Genomic DNA, 15926 nt, shown 5'->3' with positions numbered 1-15926 from the left:
TTGGTAGAGCACCGGACGCGTTATTCGGAGGTCGTGGAGTTCGGATCCCACCATCGGCACGTTGTTTTTTCTTCTACTTTGTGTCTATTATCTTTCCACTAACAGACTACATTACTAATTTCTGTGGTTATCGAAGTAACATTAAAAAAAAAAAAGACATAAACATACCATCCCCAACGCTTTCCTGGCCTCGCCGACTGTTGGCTTCTTTCCTTCATGTGTTATAACGAGCACCCTCATTTCCCCTTGATTGATCTGTATATATATTATATATATATATATATATATATATATAATATATATATATATATATATATATAATATATATATATATATATTATATATATATATATATATATATATACTATATATATATATATGCCAATTTTAATTACTCTCTGTGTCCACGGAAAAACTTCAAAAGCTAAACGTTGCTACACATCGGAAGCTTGGATCGCTTTAACCAATGGTTTCATAAAAGTAGCTAACAATATCCCACAGTCGCCTCACAATCGCTTCAAAATCCACCCTGGTGACTTTCTATGGCCGTCTAAATCATTTTTACGTGCGCTAGATAAAATTCGAAATACAATTTCTCTCAACACAATCTTAAACGTATCTCACAATATTGCACGGTTGTGTCAGAAAATTTTTTAAATGCACAGCCTACTGATTCTCTACGGTCTGGGTTTCCAATTAAATGTGAATAACGGCATCTTACAATATCTCATGACTTCCTCACGCTTGAATGCGTCCCATAAAACTATGTTAACATCGGTGAAACGCCGTTAACAGGCATCACGCGGTTCGCAAAGATAAAAAGGGTTTCTGCCCACGCAGTCAGCTCGAGATATAAGCGCGAGCACGAAATGTACTGATGATTATTTCAAATGTGGCAGAGGAGTGGCGCGCTTATCCGTAAAGGGGAAAAAAAAAAAGGTAAATCTGGGAGGAACATGGTCCATTATAATTCATTTGACGGCCGAGCCACTTGCTTGTTGAGCCCCATGCGCACAAGGACACTGTGCCTTGCGCCGTATATCGTCGAATAAACTACACGCTTCGGGCGCACGACAACGTTAACTACCGCCCGCCCACAGACGCAGCCTCCTCGATACCTTAGTTACCTTGGCGCCTATTCACCTTTGCTTGTTCCTCCACGCGTCTCGAGCACGTTAAATAAACGCGGCAAAGAAGTTACTGCCGCGAACAGGCAAACATCCAAACAACGTCGCATTTTGTTACACAGGCTCCGCCACTTCAAGCCCTCCCCGGAATGCGGCCACAGTGAGCATTAACGCGTGATCAAGAGCGATCGTAAAGTTTACGAACCCGCCCGCGCGTGTTACATCTTTCAACGCATATAAAACGCATATAAAATACAAAACTGTGACGACGTCGCGGCGGCGCAGGCTGCAATTGTAACCCTTTCACCGCATCATCCATGTGTGTGTGTGTAATATATATATAATATATATATATATATATATATATATATATATATATATATATATATATATATATATATATATAACGACGCTACGAAGCTTCAAGGCCATAAAAGGAGGGTCCCGTTCTAAGCAGGAAAAGCATTCCTGTGAGAGCTCGCCAGTCGCATCCAGAGAGAAGGGAGTCACGGGCGCTCGCACGAGAGGACGACGTCGACGCAGACTGTGCGGTCGTTGTTTCCGGGGTGGCGTAGTTGTGAGCGCAACCACACAGACCGACCGGGCCGGAACTGCCATCGATTTTCGGACTGCCCATTGTGCCTACTCGAAGAGCTGGCTGAGCGAGAACGAGAGGGGAAGAGAAGGAGAACACACACACAGACTCCGAATCACTCCGCGCGCTCTGTGCAACACACGGCAGGCGTTGAGAGGTGAATCAGCTCGAGCTGGTTTCACCACCGGAGTGTGCGAGCACTGCCTGCGCAAGGTAATAAATTACTCAGTTCGCTCTCGCGCCAAGAAATTTTGTTTATTTGTATTTATTTAATTTCCTATTTGAATGCGAGTATACGGTGGGGACGAGACTTGAGGAGCGTATACCGTAGGGGCGTTTGCATATTTTGACTCGCATTATATCGGCTCGAGTACTGGCGCGTCCGAGCATGTTTGTTTAGCGTCTTGCGCAGTATTCGAATTGCACTTTGTATTACGGGCAGGACTCACGTGTGTCGTTGGAACTCCGTCTGCGTCTTGATCGGTGTGCGGAACAAAGTGGCGGCGCTCACGAAACACCGTCTTTTCACTGCTCTCCCAAGGGCCACATATTTCTCGCGCAAGATTCTGAACTGAGAGCCTTACGTACTCAAAAAAAAAAAAAAAAAAGATAATAATAATAACAATGATAATAAGATACAGACTGAGACTGAGACAATTTATTGGCTTCCGCATTTGTCGTAGATTGCACCAGCCTTCATGACCAGGACTAGAATGTGGCTGCCCCTACCGAGATAGTTTTCTCTTGACGCTGTTGAACGAGAGAACTACAAAAGGTTCCGAAAATTGCACTCCTTTACTCAAAAATAACTGACGCGAGGGCACGGCGGGCCTTTGACTCAGAAGAGCAATATGATCAGAGAGAGATAATCCATCTTATTGGAAAAAGTTTCTCTCAGGATGTCGTTCTCTGCTTGACTCACTTCTTGCTCTACCAGTCAGCCCATAAAGCATCCTGCTTTTCTGCGCTTGACTTACTTCGTCGAATTCCCGCTGAACAACAGCAACAAAATGTGGTTATTTACCGAGCTCCTCCCACGAAGGAGATAATTACTGTGTAGTTTGATTAAAAGTCTTCATGCCACGTAGTTTGCTTTTTGCCGTGTAATGTGATATCATTTCCAAGCGACAACATTAACGACAATGGTGTACACTATTGCAATGCTAAAACTCTACTGACCCAAGAGCCCAAACGAGAAGCGCGTTTCTCCCTCTCCCCAATCGAAGACCTGAGCCACGTTTATATAGTCTAAACGGGCCATGCACATCGATATTGTTCGCCAGAGCATACGTTATAACGCGCTATCCTATCGAGTACAAAAGACCGCAGAAAACAATGAAGGGGCAAGCGCGGCCGCTCCAGGGTTTCTGGCATAGCTCTCAACTCTAACTGGAACCGTTAGTACCGGCGCGTGAACGCCGCTGTCGCAATGAGCGCGGGCCGTGCCTCCTATACGCACATATGTAGTTCAAGACTGCGACGAGCACGTTCACCGACAACCCACTACGCGCTATGTACGTGTGCGTGCACGAATGTGGCCGCGGGGGAAATCTATCAGCACGGTAATGCAATCAATCCAGTCTTATCTTCTCGGGGCATCGCGGTGGAGACACTGCGAATGACCCTTAATGGAACACGGCTGCATTCCAAACACGGTCGCACAGCCTCTCCGCGAAGCCCAACGCCGAAACTTATAGAACGGACGAGTCGGAAGGCTGCAAAACAATTGCCGTAACGTGCCGTCCTGCTTTCTCGTCCGGCTGATTGCTGGCTTCAGAGAGCGAACGCTCGAGAGAAGAAGGCAGTCGTATACAGTCATGTGAGGAGTGCGCGCGGAGGCTCTGCATGCGTGATCGGGGTCGCGATGCTCACGGAACGAATGGGATGAGGAGGCGAAGAAGAAGACCGCTTTCGTTCTCGGAATTGGAATGCTATAGGAATTGACCGCTAGTGGTATAGTCTACGTGAGACATGTTTTTGATCCTTCTTTCACGGACATCTCTCACGGACGGACGGAAACTGAGAAGCGACGGCACGTCAGAATAGGTACAGCTGGGTTGGACGCAAGGCGGACCGGAAGCGCCGAACGGAAACTGTGCGCCGGAAATGTGCGACTGGCTTTCGTTATGCGAAGGTGAAAGGGGCCAGCGTTTGTGCCGACATGTCGGCGCTGGGCAGTTTTGTCTCTTCGTAACATAAGAGTGTTATAGTGTTCTCTTTCTTCACCAAGGAAAGGAGGGGATGGGATGGGTAGAAAAGATGACAGCGATGCCAGTATCGCCCGAACGATGCAGCTATTTCATAACACCTATCGAACGTTCCGTTCTCTCCAGTGTCCTTCCGATTGAGTCTTTTTGTACAATACGAAAAACCAGCTTGACAACGTCTTAACTAACTAGGCACTTCGAGCTACACCAAGGCTTGAGCTCGTCACTTCTGAGCCACAGTTTAGTTAGGACACGTTCGTCCGTAGACATAAGAGGTTAATACGACGGGTGCAACGTTCAAGGAGAACAATAGTACGTCGCCTCCTCTCTCGGGCTGACGCGACTGAAGCGAGCGAACAGGTGCAATGGAAACTAGTCGCGGAAATCAAAACCTCAATGGATAGCACGGCCGACCCCGTGAAAGAATAGGTTCCACATTCCCGTCATTCTGCACGTTTCATACTGCACGAAACGACGTCCGACGGTTATTCATCGTCTTTCACGTTCCCATCAGATGCAGTCGTTATTATAACCAAACCAGGCCTGCACGTCAAACTACCCTTCTGCGAGTGCAAATTTTCCCAGCCATCTCTCGCTGAGTACATTACTGAAGCCGTGAAAGATCTCATCCAAGGAACTGAAGCGGGTCTGATCAAATTATACGCGTTATCAGACTCGCACGCGTACCTGCGGGACAAAATAACGCAGCACACACACATACGTGAATAACGCGCGAAACTGAGCATGCAAATGAGCACGCGTTCTGAAGCTGTCAGTCAGCGACTGAGGCCACACACGCGCGCACACAGATACGCTGCAGTCAGTCGCTCGCTTCCTCCAGCCTGCCGCTGTGCGGGGTGACGACCCGACCTTGTCTCGCGCATCACCGCGGAGGCCCGCGCGCTGAGAGAAGCTTCCGCGTGGAGTCGGCGCGCTAACGGCACCTGTCCCGCCGACCCGTAAATGCGTGCAATGCTACAGGAATTGCCTCTAACAAGACTTCTAACGCGGATACGTTAGAAGTCGCGAGGAAAGTTATCCGTCTTACGTTTCTCTATAAAAGTATTTCTGGAAAGATCAAATTAACCATTCCACAATCTGTTAACGAAGTACAAGGAAAACGCGACACAATCATGAGCATTATTTAGGCCCAGTTTTCGCTCGCTCTAATACATTTAAATATAGATTTTTTTCTTTCTCGCACAGTCATAGAATGAAATTCTTCGGCGAGTAACATTCTAAAGCAATAAATTTGTAAAATAGATTCCCATCTTTTTTGCGTGTTTTGTGTACCCTGTTTCGTCGCAAAACGATTGTCATCCAATTTCGCATTCTTATCATACACGAGGTGCGTTCTCATGTGTGTCGTCGCGAGTTCTATTTTTTATATGATTACATTTGTATGCCCCTCCTGCTTTGTCGAAAACATTGGCCTGAAGTATATCGAAATAAATAATAACAAGAAAAATATTGATGAGGGGTTGGGGGGAGGGTGGAACTAGGCAACAGAACAATAGCGGATCCATATATGCCCAGTAGCAGGTATTTGTTCGCCAGAACCTCGAAACTGAAGTATTTACCCTTTCTTTTTAGTCCTCATATGGGAGACTATACACTCATGTAGAGGGACATGATAACTGTAGTCTCAATATGGTTTACTTTCTTGGAGCTTAAGGCAGCGTGGCCTGTTTGTTTCATGCCATTAAGCTATTATATGAGCTGGTTTATATTTATTTATTTATTTATTTATTTATTTATTTATTTATTTATTTATTTATTTATTTATTTATACTGCGGACAATCATACATGCGTAGAAATCTACAGCTGTTTCTCTCTCTGTGTGTGTGTGTGTGTGTGTGTGTGTGTGTGTGTGTGTGTGTGTGTGTGTGTGTGTGTGTGTGTGTGTGTGTGTGTGTGTGTGTGTGTGTGTGTGTGTGTGTGTGTGTGTGTGTGTGTGTGTGTGTGTGTGTGTGTGTGTGTGTGTGTGTGTGTGTGTGTGTGCGCGTGTGTGTGTGTGCGTGCGTGTGCGTGTGCGTGTGTGTGTGTGTGTGTGTGTGTGTGTGTGTGTGTGTGTGTGTGTGTGTGTGTGTGTGTGTGTGTGTGTGTGTGTGTGTGTGTGTGTGTGTGTGTGTGTGTGTGTGTGTGTGTGTGTGTGTGTGTGTGTGTGTGTGTGTGTGTGTGTGTGCGCGTGTGCGTGTGCGTGCGTGCGTGCGTGCGCGCGCGCCTATTCTCGGTTTATTATCCTCATCTGGAGGAACTTCCCGGGCACATTACGCTAAAAACAATTTCTGTTTTCATTGACTAGTTCTTCCCTCTTTTCCTTTTCTCTTTCTTCTTCCTAAATTTCTTCACTTGGACGTTCACCCAGCGGCGTCATGCTAATCCGCATTACGTTTTTAACTTCCAGGTTAAGTTGGTGCACCATGGTTGTTTAGAATGGTATTTTCAAACAGAGAGTTCCCAAGGCGGTGGTTCATATGTGCTCTGCGCAGCTTTGTGCAAAGCACTGTGCACGCCCTACACGTGCTTTTATCTGCAGATATAGGTATAGGTGCATAAATTTTGTACAACTGTCTGTACAAATTAGGTTTCTCAGCCTCTGACCTCCACAGGCATAAAAGAAAGCATCAACACAAAAAAAGATAAACACTGTGGGGACGTGAGAACGTTAACAAAATTACACCGCGAAGTTCTAATATCTCAACAAACGTTTCCGGATAACATTATTTGATGTAAAAACCACCCGATAGCCCAAAACTTTAGGCGAGTGGAGGGGCATAGATTGCACTTTTTGCTACGAGCGACGTGATGCTGAACATGGCTTGAAGCTTGCGATGTTTCAGAATATTAATTGCTTTAACAGTGTACCTTCGTTTCACGAGCATTAGAATTTATCATTATCTCTCTATTCTTCCCCTTTTCTCAACGCATTTCATCTAGTTCTGCCTCTTTGCGGTAGCATGTACTTCTTACTTCAAGGCTCCCATTTTCATTGTGCTGATGATCTATGATTTTACTCTGTTTCGTGCAAGGTATCCACACGTTGGCACATGTGATCCAATTTGTCGCCAAATTGCGTTGCCCCCGACAACCTCTCCTCCAAAAGACGCGCAAGCTACAAAAGTTCAAAGCAGGAAGAGGCGTTCGGCAGCGCGGCGCCGGTGCGGCCTCTGTGGTCCCCTGCTGCACGCAACTGTTAAAGTGCGAACATCATCCACCGCGTCCGGAGCAATGACGCCTCCCTTTCACACGCGCGCTCACACCGCAACCGACACCCTGCACGTACAGGGCTGGACAGCGATGCTAATTTATGCCGCTCTAGCTCACCCAGCTCGCACCTCAGCGGAACCGCCGCATTAGAACGACCCCGTTCTTTATTTATTTTTTGCTTCGTTTCTTCTCTCGTCCCTTTTGCCGCTATTTTCTTTCTCGGCTGCCCCCGTGTGTAGGCGAGCAATGCCGCGAGCCATCACCGCAGACGTGGATCGACGTGTGCGGTTCGGCCAGTTCGGCCGTCAAAGAATGCCGCCGGTCTGTCGGTCCCTCGTCGCGTACACGCCGGATGTCGGTACACGGGTGCTGTTTGTGACGCGCTCCCGAAGCGCATACCGTACGATACGGGTAGGCGGTCGCTCCTCGGGTTGTGCGTGCGAGGGACAACGAGCGTCCCGCAAGAAGGCAAATAACAACAGCGATAATAGAAATATGGAACAAGGCGGCGGTGTGTCCCACTGAAGTCACCGCGTGCACACTGCCTAGTGTCCGCTTCCGGGTTACAGTCTATGCTGTGAGTAGGGTTGCAGTGCGATAGCGACAGTCCAACATCGATGAGGTCACCGCAGAGAAGCGCTCCCCTTTTGTGTAGCTATTCCTTGCCGCTTTTGTTGTTGTTTTGTGTACACTTGGACTTTTCCTGATCTCTGACCCCATTTCCGATGCCCTTTGGGCACAACTTGCAATGCCGGCCTTTGTCAGTGCGCTAAATGTCTCCTGTCCGATGTCTCGAGTACGATTACAAAGTGAAAAAAAAAAAAAAAAAAAAAAAAAAACGAGCGCCTGAGTGTTTTACACAAGCTTCCAAAGCCAGTACGCTCGAGAGACGGGAGCTGCTTCCGTTCCGTGAGATGGCGCCTCTGTAGCGCTGCTCTGTCCTCTAGCAGCTTTCGAGCTAAGTCTTCTTGTTAAGGCAACAAGCTCGAATACATCAAGAGCTCCAACAGCTCGAAAAAAATTACACCGCATTATTTGCGAATTGTTCGAGTTACTCGCGATCTGGTATACGTAAACAACTCTTCACCAGCATGCCCTTAACATCACATTTGCGGACACTTGCAAACTATTTCAAATCGGTTAATTTGACACGGGTGGTTGAGGAGCGTTTCTGGAAAATTTGTATTACATGCAAGAAGAAGTAAGTGCATTCATCACTCTTCAAATACTAGTTTGTAGCCGTGTGTGCATCACAGAAAGAAAAGCATAGCTGAGCCCGGTATTAACCTCTCGTGTCATCGACTTTAATGAAAAGAACATAGAATGTCCGCACATTCCCGCACTAAAGCAAGAGCAAAGGCCACGAGTGTCATGTGTCAGTAGGGTTGCTAAATAATTTCCATTGCCTTGGGCCTTGTGTGTTGCGCTTAAATCTCAGAGCAAACAACTTGCGAGCCGCCGGCGAAAGAGCGGCTGGTATGTATCCGCGATCTCGTGCCGGGGTGTCTAACGCTCATCTCTCGGGCTCCCAGCGCCTAGTTGAATGAAAACAAAGTCTCTTTCTCCATTATAACGCGGAAATTTGGCCGCTATCCCGGGACATTAATTGCGCATCCTGGTCAATTACGCTTCAAAAGCCCTGTAATTAGCAATACTGATGAAGCCGGGACAGAGGTCAACTGCTTGTTGCACGCAAGCGAAAGAAGTCGACCGCAATTATTATTTAGCTGCAAAGTTAGGCGGAAATGAGTTGCGTTTATTTATTTCTTTGTTATTTTTTATTTATTTATTTTTTTTTTTTTTCACGCCACAAGTCGTCCCCATTCTCGTAAGGAGTGGTGTCATCACGTGTGAGCTGGTTAACTGAGTACCAACGATTGTAGCTAGGCTGGAGGAGTGAGCAGAGGTGTGTGTGTGTGTGTGGGGGGGGGGGGGGAGGAATGTTCTGGTTTAAAGCCGGAAATCTCACTTGATTGGACGCTAGCATACGCACCACTCGGCCAAAGAATGCTGCATAATAAGACGGATCACTTCCGTGACTGTATTTCGCGTTAGCATTGCGTCCTACATGTGGGATAGTCAAGATTGCCGTATAAGCAATCGACTTTGGCTCCGTTCGTGATTGCTCCTCTAGCAGTCACGAGACGCGTGATCAAGTTTTCAGGGAAGGCCCTTTTAAATCTTAGAGTTCATATCAAGGCTATTAGTTGGGCTAGTTGGTTTCTGTATCCAGACATATTATCCAGAAATCCAACACACACACACACGCACACACATACACACAAAAGTCACCCAGGGGAGGAGAGATAACGGGACGCACACTAGTACAGGACTCATTCCACAAGAAAAAGATAAAGTTGAAGGCACCTAATTCGGCTGGTTGGTTTATAGGTCCCGAATATGCGCTGACAAAACTTTCTTTTTAAATACTGTGTCTCGTTCAGTGAACTGCATCGTGAGGTTGAACTGTTTCACTTGTCGAAGGATTATCGCTTTTTTATTTTTCCCCAGTTCAATGAAAGCAGCTTTACTTTGACATGTGTAATACTATCATTGCTGAGGTTGCTGATTAGGCTGTCGATCCTACTATGATCTGTGGGCGTTAGATTTCAAAGCAGGTGTCCAAATGTGGCATCTAGACACTTACTCTCATGCAAGTTATTTGCTCTCTTTATTTTCTAGCCAGATAGACAAGCATAGTGGACACAAGGTGCAGCACGCTATGTACAGGTTCTAATGACAATACGAATTGCAGCCTGACCACAAGTCTAGTTTGAAGTTCTAGAAGTAATGTTCCTTCTAAGTTGAACTCTTTAAAGATCTCGATTGGTTGGAATTACTCCAGAACCCGCCACTAGGCTGTCTTTTCTTGTCTTCCTTAGTTCACTCCTTCCCTCAGCCAACCTTCGATATGGCTTCAGTTCAGTTCAGTCGTTCAGTCGTGTCCGACTCTTCGTGACCCTATTGACCATGTCACGCCACGCTTTCCGGTCTCTCACTATCTTCCTAACATCACATAACTTCATCTGCAGTGCCTCGAGGATGCCATCTAACCATCGCGTTTGCTGCCTACCCCTTCTCCGGCAACCCTCAACCTTTCCCAACATCAAATCTTTCTCCAGCGACTCCTCTCTTCTCATCAGATGACCAAAGTAGCTGAGCTTTAACTTTAGAATTTGACCCTCCAATGAGCAGTCAGGGTTTATGGTCGACAATATTGACTGATTTGATCTTCTGGCAGTCCAAGGAACTCTCAAGAGTCTTCGCCAGCACCACAATTCAAACGCGTCAATTCTTCGGCGGTCAGTTTTTTTCACAGTCCAACTCTCGCATCCATACACCACAACTGGAAAGACCATAGCACGAGTTATACGGATCTTGGTTGGCAGACTAATGTATCTGCTCTTTACTAGGCGGTCAAGGCCAACCATTGCTCTCTTTCCCAGAAGCAGGCGTCTCCTAATTTCATGGCTGCAGTCTCCTTCCGAGGTAATCTTGGAGCCCAAGAAGAGAAAATCTGTCACAGCTTCCACTTCTTGTCTATTGATGCTCCAGGACTTGATAGGGCAAGACGCCATGATCTTTGTTCGATATGGCTTAGTGGGGTGTATATCGGGTTGCACCTTTCCTTCCTTTAAAAGTTACTTTTTTTTCGTAAAACACAGATTATGGACAACGTAAAAAAAGAAAACATCCGCACAACATATAGACATGACGTCTTTATGTTTTGAGGTCAATTACAGTAACACAACGGCCATAGCTGTTGGCTAAGTGCCGGTGTGCTCTTCAATCGTAAGAAGCCATAGTGATTATGAATGTTCTCTGTATTTATGTCTCAGCATAGTGCCGGACCTGCACCATGCGCTGAATGCGAATCCGCCAAGTACTGAAACAGTCAGCATCCTGTACCTGAAAGCAACGTGTCTGTCGTTTGGCAGAGAAGCGTGGTTTTTTTGTATGGACATGTACAGGGACCCCATCAACAGTTTCGTTCGAGCTTCATTCCTCGATCTTGTAGAGGCGCGCAACGAACTTTTTATTTGCTCATTTAGATAACTTTATTCTGGAAGACACACTCTAAAACCTCCTTGCATATCATGATTATGCGCTCTTAACGCAGTGAGCTTTGTCGCTCCTTATGCAGGGCATTGTACTTCACCATGTATTACGTTCTAGCATTAGTCGTCGACGCATTTTAGCGCGCATTCAATGGTCGCGCTTAATATCCTTCTCCATTCCTTTGCTTTACCGTTTTTATTCCTCTCTCCATCCGTATTTCTCTCCCTAGTTCCCTTCCTTGCACGCAGTAACGTGACTGCGACTTTAAGCACCGACTAAAGTCCCGGTTTCTGAGCGTTAAAGTGTTACTACCTCTATCTCTTACTCAATCGACAAGTTTACATATACAATTACTTTTATCCCTCAAGGCAACCATCAACGTAGTGAAGAAAATAGCAAAGCGGTAATGCTGTTTCGAACTGAAAGCTAATAACATTCGATTCGGGAAAGGGGGTATGGAAAGAAGGAGGTAGGAAAAGGGAGAGGGTGGGGGGATTGGGAGGTCAAGCACTATCCACATTACCTGAAGACGACGTTGGCGGGGTTTAGGCTGGCCGTGCCGGGCTCGTTTGTGAGCACCTCGGCGCGGAAGCCGCGCTCGTCGGCCACATAGTTAACGCGGCGGCTGCGGCCGTCAGCGGTGCGCAGCGTGTAGAATCCAGTGACGCGGCCGGTCACGTCGGCCGTCTCGGAGCGGCCGTGCGAGGAGCCGTCCCGCGGGTCGGTCGCCGTGTAACTGAAGGAGTACGGCCGCCGAGGTGCAGCCACGGCCACTGGAGTCTCTTCCTGGAAGGCGCAGGGGAGATGTTCACGTGGAGCTCACACTCCCAAATAAAAATTTAAAAAAAAAAAGAAAAAATACGGGGAGGGGTCGAAAGTGTTTACCCACTTATCAGTAAAACCTGGTCAATCGCCTATTATTCGAAAACAGGGCTCATCACTTGTCCAGAGCCAGAGCTAAGCGCTCTAGACTGCACACGTACATTTGCAGACAACACCTGGTTTTGGAGTACACTTACGGCATGTGAGCATGTGCGGCTGCATTTACAGCATTACTGAAATTGCCCTTAACATGCGCCCATATTAGCATGATTTCTCGCTCGTTCTTGAAGAATTTCAACGCCAAGCTGTGCTGTTAGGTATTTCTCCTTCCAAGTAATCCTCTAGGTTACCATCACTTCTTCTTTCCTCGTTCTTTAATCTTCACGGTAATTTCAATGCACTTCAGTCAATGAAGTGTACGATAAGCGTGAACGGTATAATTGCATCTTGCAGAGCCCGGCTCACACAATCTGCATTCTGCTTATTCTGACGAAATAAATGTTTTGCAATCACACATTAAGACAATAAGCAGATAAGTCCGGAATTGAAAAAGAAAAATGTAAGTAGCTGCAGGATGCCGACGAGGCTTTGCTGTTCTGTTCGCAAGCAGGCACGCCACACGTTGCGAACGCTATATAAGACGAGGAACGACCTTAGCTTGATTTTTTTTTTTTCAGGAGAAAATATTGACTTATATTCCGGTTTTTACAGGATTAATTAATACTACCGAATAGCACTACTAAATAATATCATTTACTATGACAACAAAGCATAATGCCCATTCAGCAATGATATCGAAAAAAAAAACATATAAAGATACATCAGCGTGCACAATTTTTTACCGCCCGTGTGATGAGTCGCGTGATATGTGCCAACATGCATTATATCGATGCCCTTCCCGCTCATGGTGATGCGGCTTGCTGCATGAACAAAAACTTATTGATAGAAATCCATTTTATTTATTTATTTATTTATTTATTTATTTATTTATTTATTTATTTATTTATTTATTTATTTATTTATTTATTTATTTATTTATTTATTTATTTATTTATTTATTTATTTATTTATTTATTTATTTATTTATTTATTTATTTATTTATTTATTTATTTATTTATTTATTTATTTATTTATTTATTTATTTATTTATATGATACTGCAGGCGAAAGGCCCAGGCAGGAGGGGCATACAAGATGTAGAGAACAATGAAATACAAGCATAAGATACATAAACTGAAGCAATGGTACGTGATCAGGGCACACAAAAAAGCAAAAACAAACAAACAAATTGATGAATTGATGCGGTGCTACAAAAGCAAAATACATAAGGATAATATCAATCATTTGATTGCAGCACACTGTCAATGGAGTCAAGCGAGTGAAGGCAATGCGCAGGTAAATCATTCCAGTCATGAACAGTCCGGGGAAAGAGCGAAAATTTGAATAAGTTTGTCCTAGCAAAATATGGTATAAGAGAAAGGGGATGGGTATGGCGGGTTATGCGGGTTATGCCCTCCAGACATCCGGCTTTAGTGCACTTGATGGTTTCAGTCGATGTAATTTCCAGCGCGCTTGCACAAAAAGCGGCTGTTAAAGCACTTCAGTAGCATGCAAGCTTTTTAAATATGTCCCCATACAGCGATGACCTTGAACCTCGAAACGAAGCTGGTATGCTAGCTAAACCGAACAATACATTTTTGTGCTTGTTATTCGTATAACAGCTTTAAATTAATTCTTCTTTGAAGGTGTTCACGACAGACCTCTTCGCATATGATTTCGTCCTTGCACAGAAATCGTTCACATGATTGTGTATTACACGGCCCCTGCGCCGAACCATTGGTTCGATGAAAAAGACGTCACTGGCTAGAACACAACCAGCACTGACCGTCGAAATCCAGTAACGTCGTTCATAATGTTCTGGTCTTCGTCTTGGAGTGTTACACAGAACTGCTCATCTGGGTTGCTCCGGACTTCCTTCATACTGCTGACAGACTCACACACGGGGCTACTGGTCCGCTCGACACGGAACCGCTAGCGTTCCGGAGCAGCTCCTTTCTGGCGCGCAGGACAGTTCTTCCAGGTGGCAAAGTGTCCTTGCCCACAATTGGCACAGCGCACTGGGTCAGACGCCTGACAGTCCGCTGTAGGGTGCGGTCCACTGCAGCGGGCGCAGCGTGTGTTGAACTGGCAGTGCTTAGATACGTGCCCCATCCTCTGACAGTGAAAGCATTGTGGAACTTGCTGCACATACTCCTCCACTTCGTGGTCGACCGGGCCTAGCCTGACACTCCGGGGCCGCTCCTCGTTGGGCATGAACACCAACATTACTTTATCGGTTGCCTTCGTATGCAACTCGGAGGTAGAATCCTGATCGGCTTCTCGAATGCGGGTCTTCAATCGCCGCGCGTGGACGACGCCTTGACAGCTGAGCTGATCGGTGATTTCTTCGTCCGTGTACCACTTGGTGACGTTGCGTATCAGGCCTACCTTCTGTAAGTCGTCCCTTGGAATCACAACATCGACGGCGACTCCGCAAAGCTTGTCTGCTCTTAGCAGCTTCCTGGCGGCGTCGGCGGAACCGACTTCAACTATGAGGCCTCCTCGCACTGTCGTGCGGGAATTAAGGAGCATTTTGGTCCCGACCACGGAGCGAACAGCCTTGTAGAACCCACATGTCGTGAAAGGCCCGAAATCCTGTCCTGGTCTGGGTGTTACGAGCATCAGAAGCCCCTTCTGGGTATTCTGCTGGTCGCAAGCGGGAGTAGTGTTGGAGACATGCGACACAGCAGAGGTCGATGGTTGGGTGCCAGGAGAAAATTCCATTCGATGGTCAGTGGCGCTTTGGGCAAGCACTGGCCTTCTGAAATTGCTGCGCACCACAGAAGAGGCTCTCATGGCCCTCCGCCCCCCGTGGGCGTAGTCACCACTGTTACGAGTGTTCGGAAAAAACGGTTGATTGACATCCTGATTAATGTGGCCATACTTCCGGGTACTGACATTCTGGGCATTATGACCAGAGGTCCCAAATCGTCCGATATGTTGAGCAACGGCTCTCCGAGGTCTCCGTGATGACATCCTTTGCCACAAAGTGGTATAGTGAGTCGAAGACATACAAGTTTCATAAAACCGTGGTTGACGATGAAAGCGAAGACGACTTGAAAGTCTGGGCCCTGTTCACACAATAAACTGCTGCGCGGCTCAGTCGACCCCTTTGGAAAACCGCTGCCTATATAGTCTTTCGCACTGAAAAGTTGCATCTGCAGAAAGCCTTGACGAGCGTCAAGGAATGTGAGTTATCATCCACAGTCTTCCGTTATCCGCAAAGGAAGAAGCACCTGCAGCAGCTTAAGTCCTTCTGAATGCTGTGCCTTTGCATTTGATGCCTCGCGTGCAAACGTTTTTCAGCGCTAGGCGTATATCGGAAATCCTGGATAGGCAGTTAATCATAACGTCCATTCAGACGTCCAATAGTGGCTCCAGGCAGGTCGTATTTCACTACAGTTTGAACGCTGCAGTACCTGCTCACTGCATTTGCTCTTGAAGTGCTGCGATGGCCGATTGTCATCATACAATATTCGCTCCTCACGGATATTTCCACCATCTACCGATCTGCTCCTCATCGCACTCGTTGCAAAAGATTCTTCAGCAGAAACGTGACTTCTTATAAACCGACAACGATTTCGTAAGCACGGGCAAAGAACAACGGAGCGAGATGCTTGGCCTGTATAGAGGCCCACTAGATCACTTTCTGGGGAAACAGAAGGCACTGAATTCAGCCCTCTATATAACTTCATCGTGCACGGAGAGAGGAAAGGTTTTGGCATAGTTCCGCTTCGCCAGTGCGGTTGTTGACTGACGCCTTCTGCTTCAGAAGTGACTGTGGCGACACTACAATGTATAAACCA

General features: G+C 46.5%; 1 protein-coding gene across 1 annotated transcript in view; it reads right to left on the bottom strand.

The window, feature by feature from the left end:
• Positions 1-15926, bottom strand: part of LOC146207635 (uncharacterized) — a 33920-nt gene that overhangs the window by 14062 nt on the left and 3932 nt on the right. Inside the window, exon 3 of the mRNA XM_084577089.1 lies at positions 11723-11985. Within this exon, the coding sequence (XP_084433215.1) occupies positions 11723-11985 (263 nt within the window). The remainder of the gene's footprint in view (positions 1-11722; positions 11986-15926) is intronic.

Source organism: Amblyomma maculatum, chromosome 1, assembly GCF_055883805.1.
Source record: "Amblyomma maculatum isolate TAMU_Amacu chromosome 1, ASM5588380v1, whole genome shotgun sequence".
Taxonomy (NCBI): Eukaryota; Metazoa; Arthropoda; class Arachnida; order Ixodida; family Ixodidae; genus Amblyomma; species Amblyomma maculatum.
This window is presented reverse-complemented; position numbering and strand designations above follow the sequence as displayed.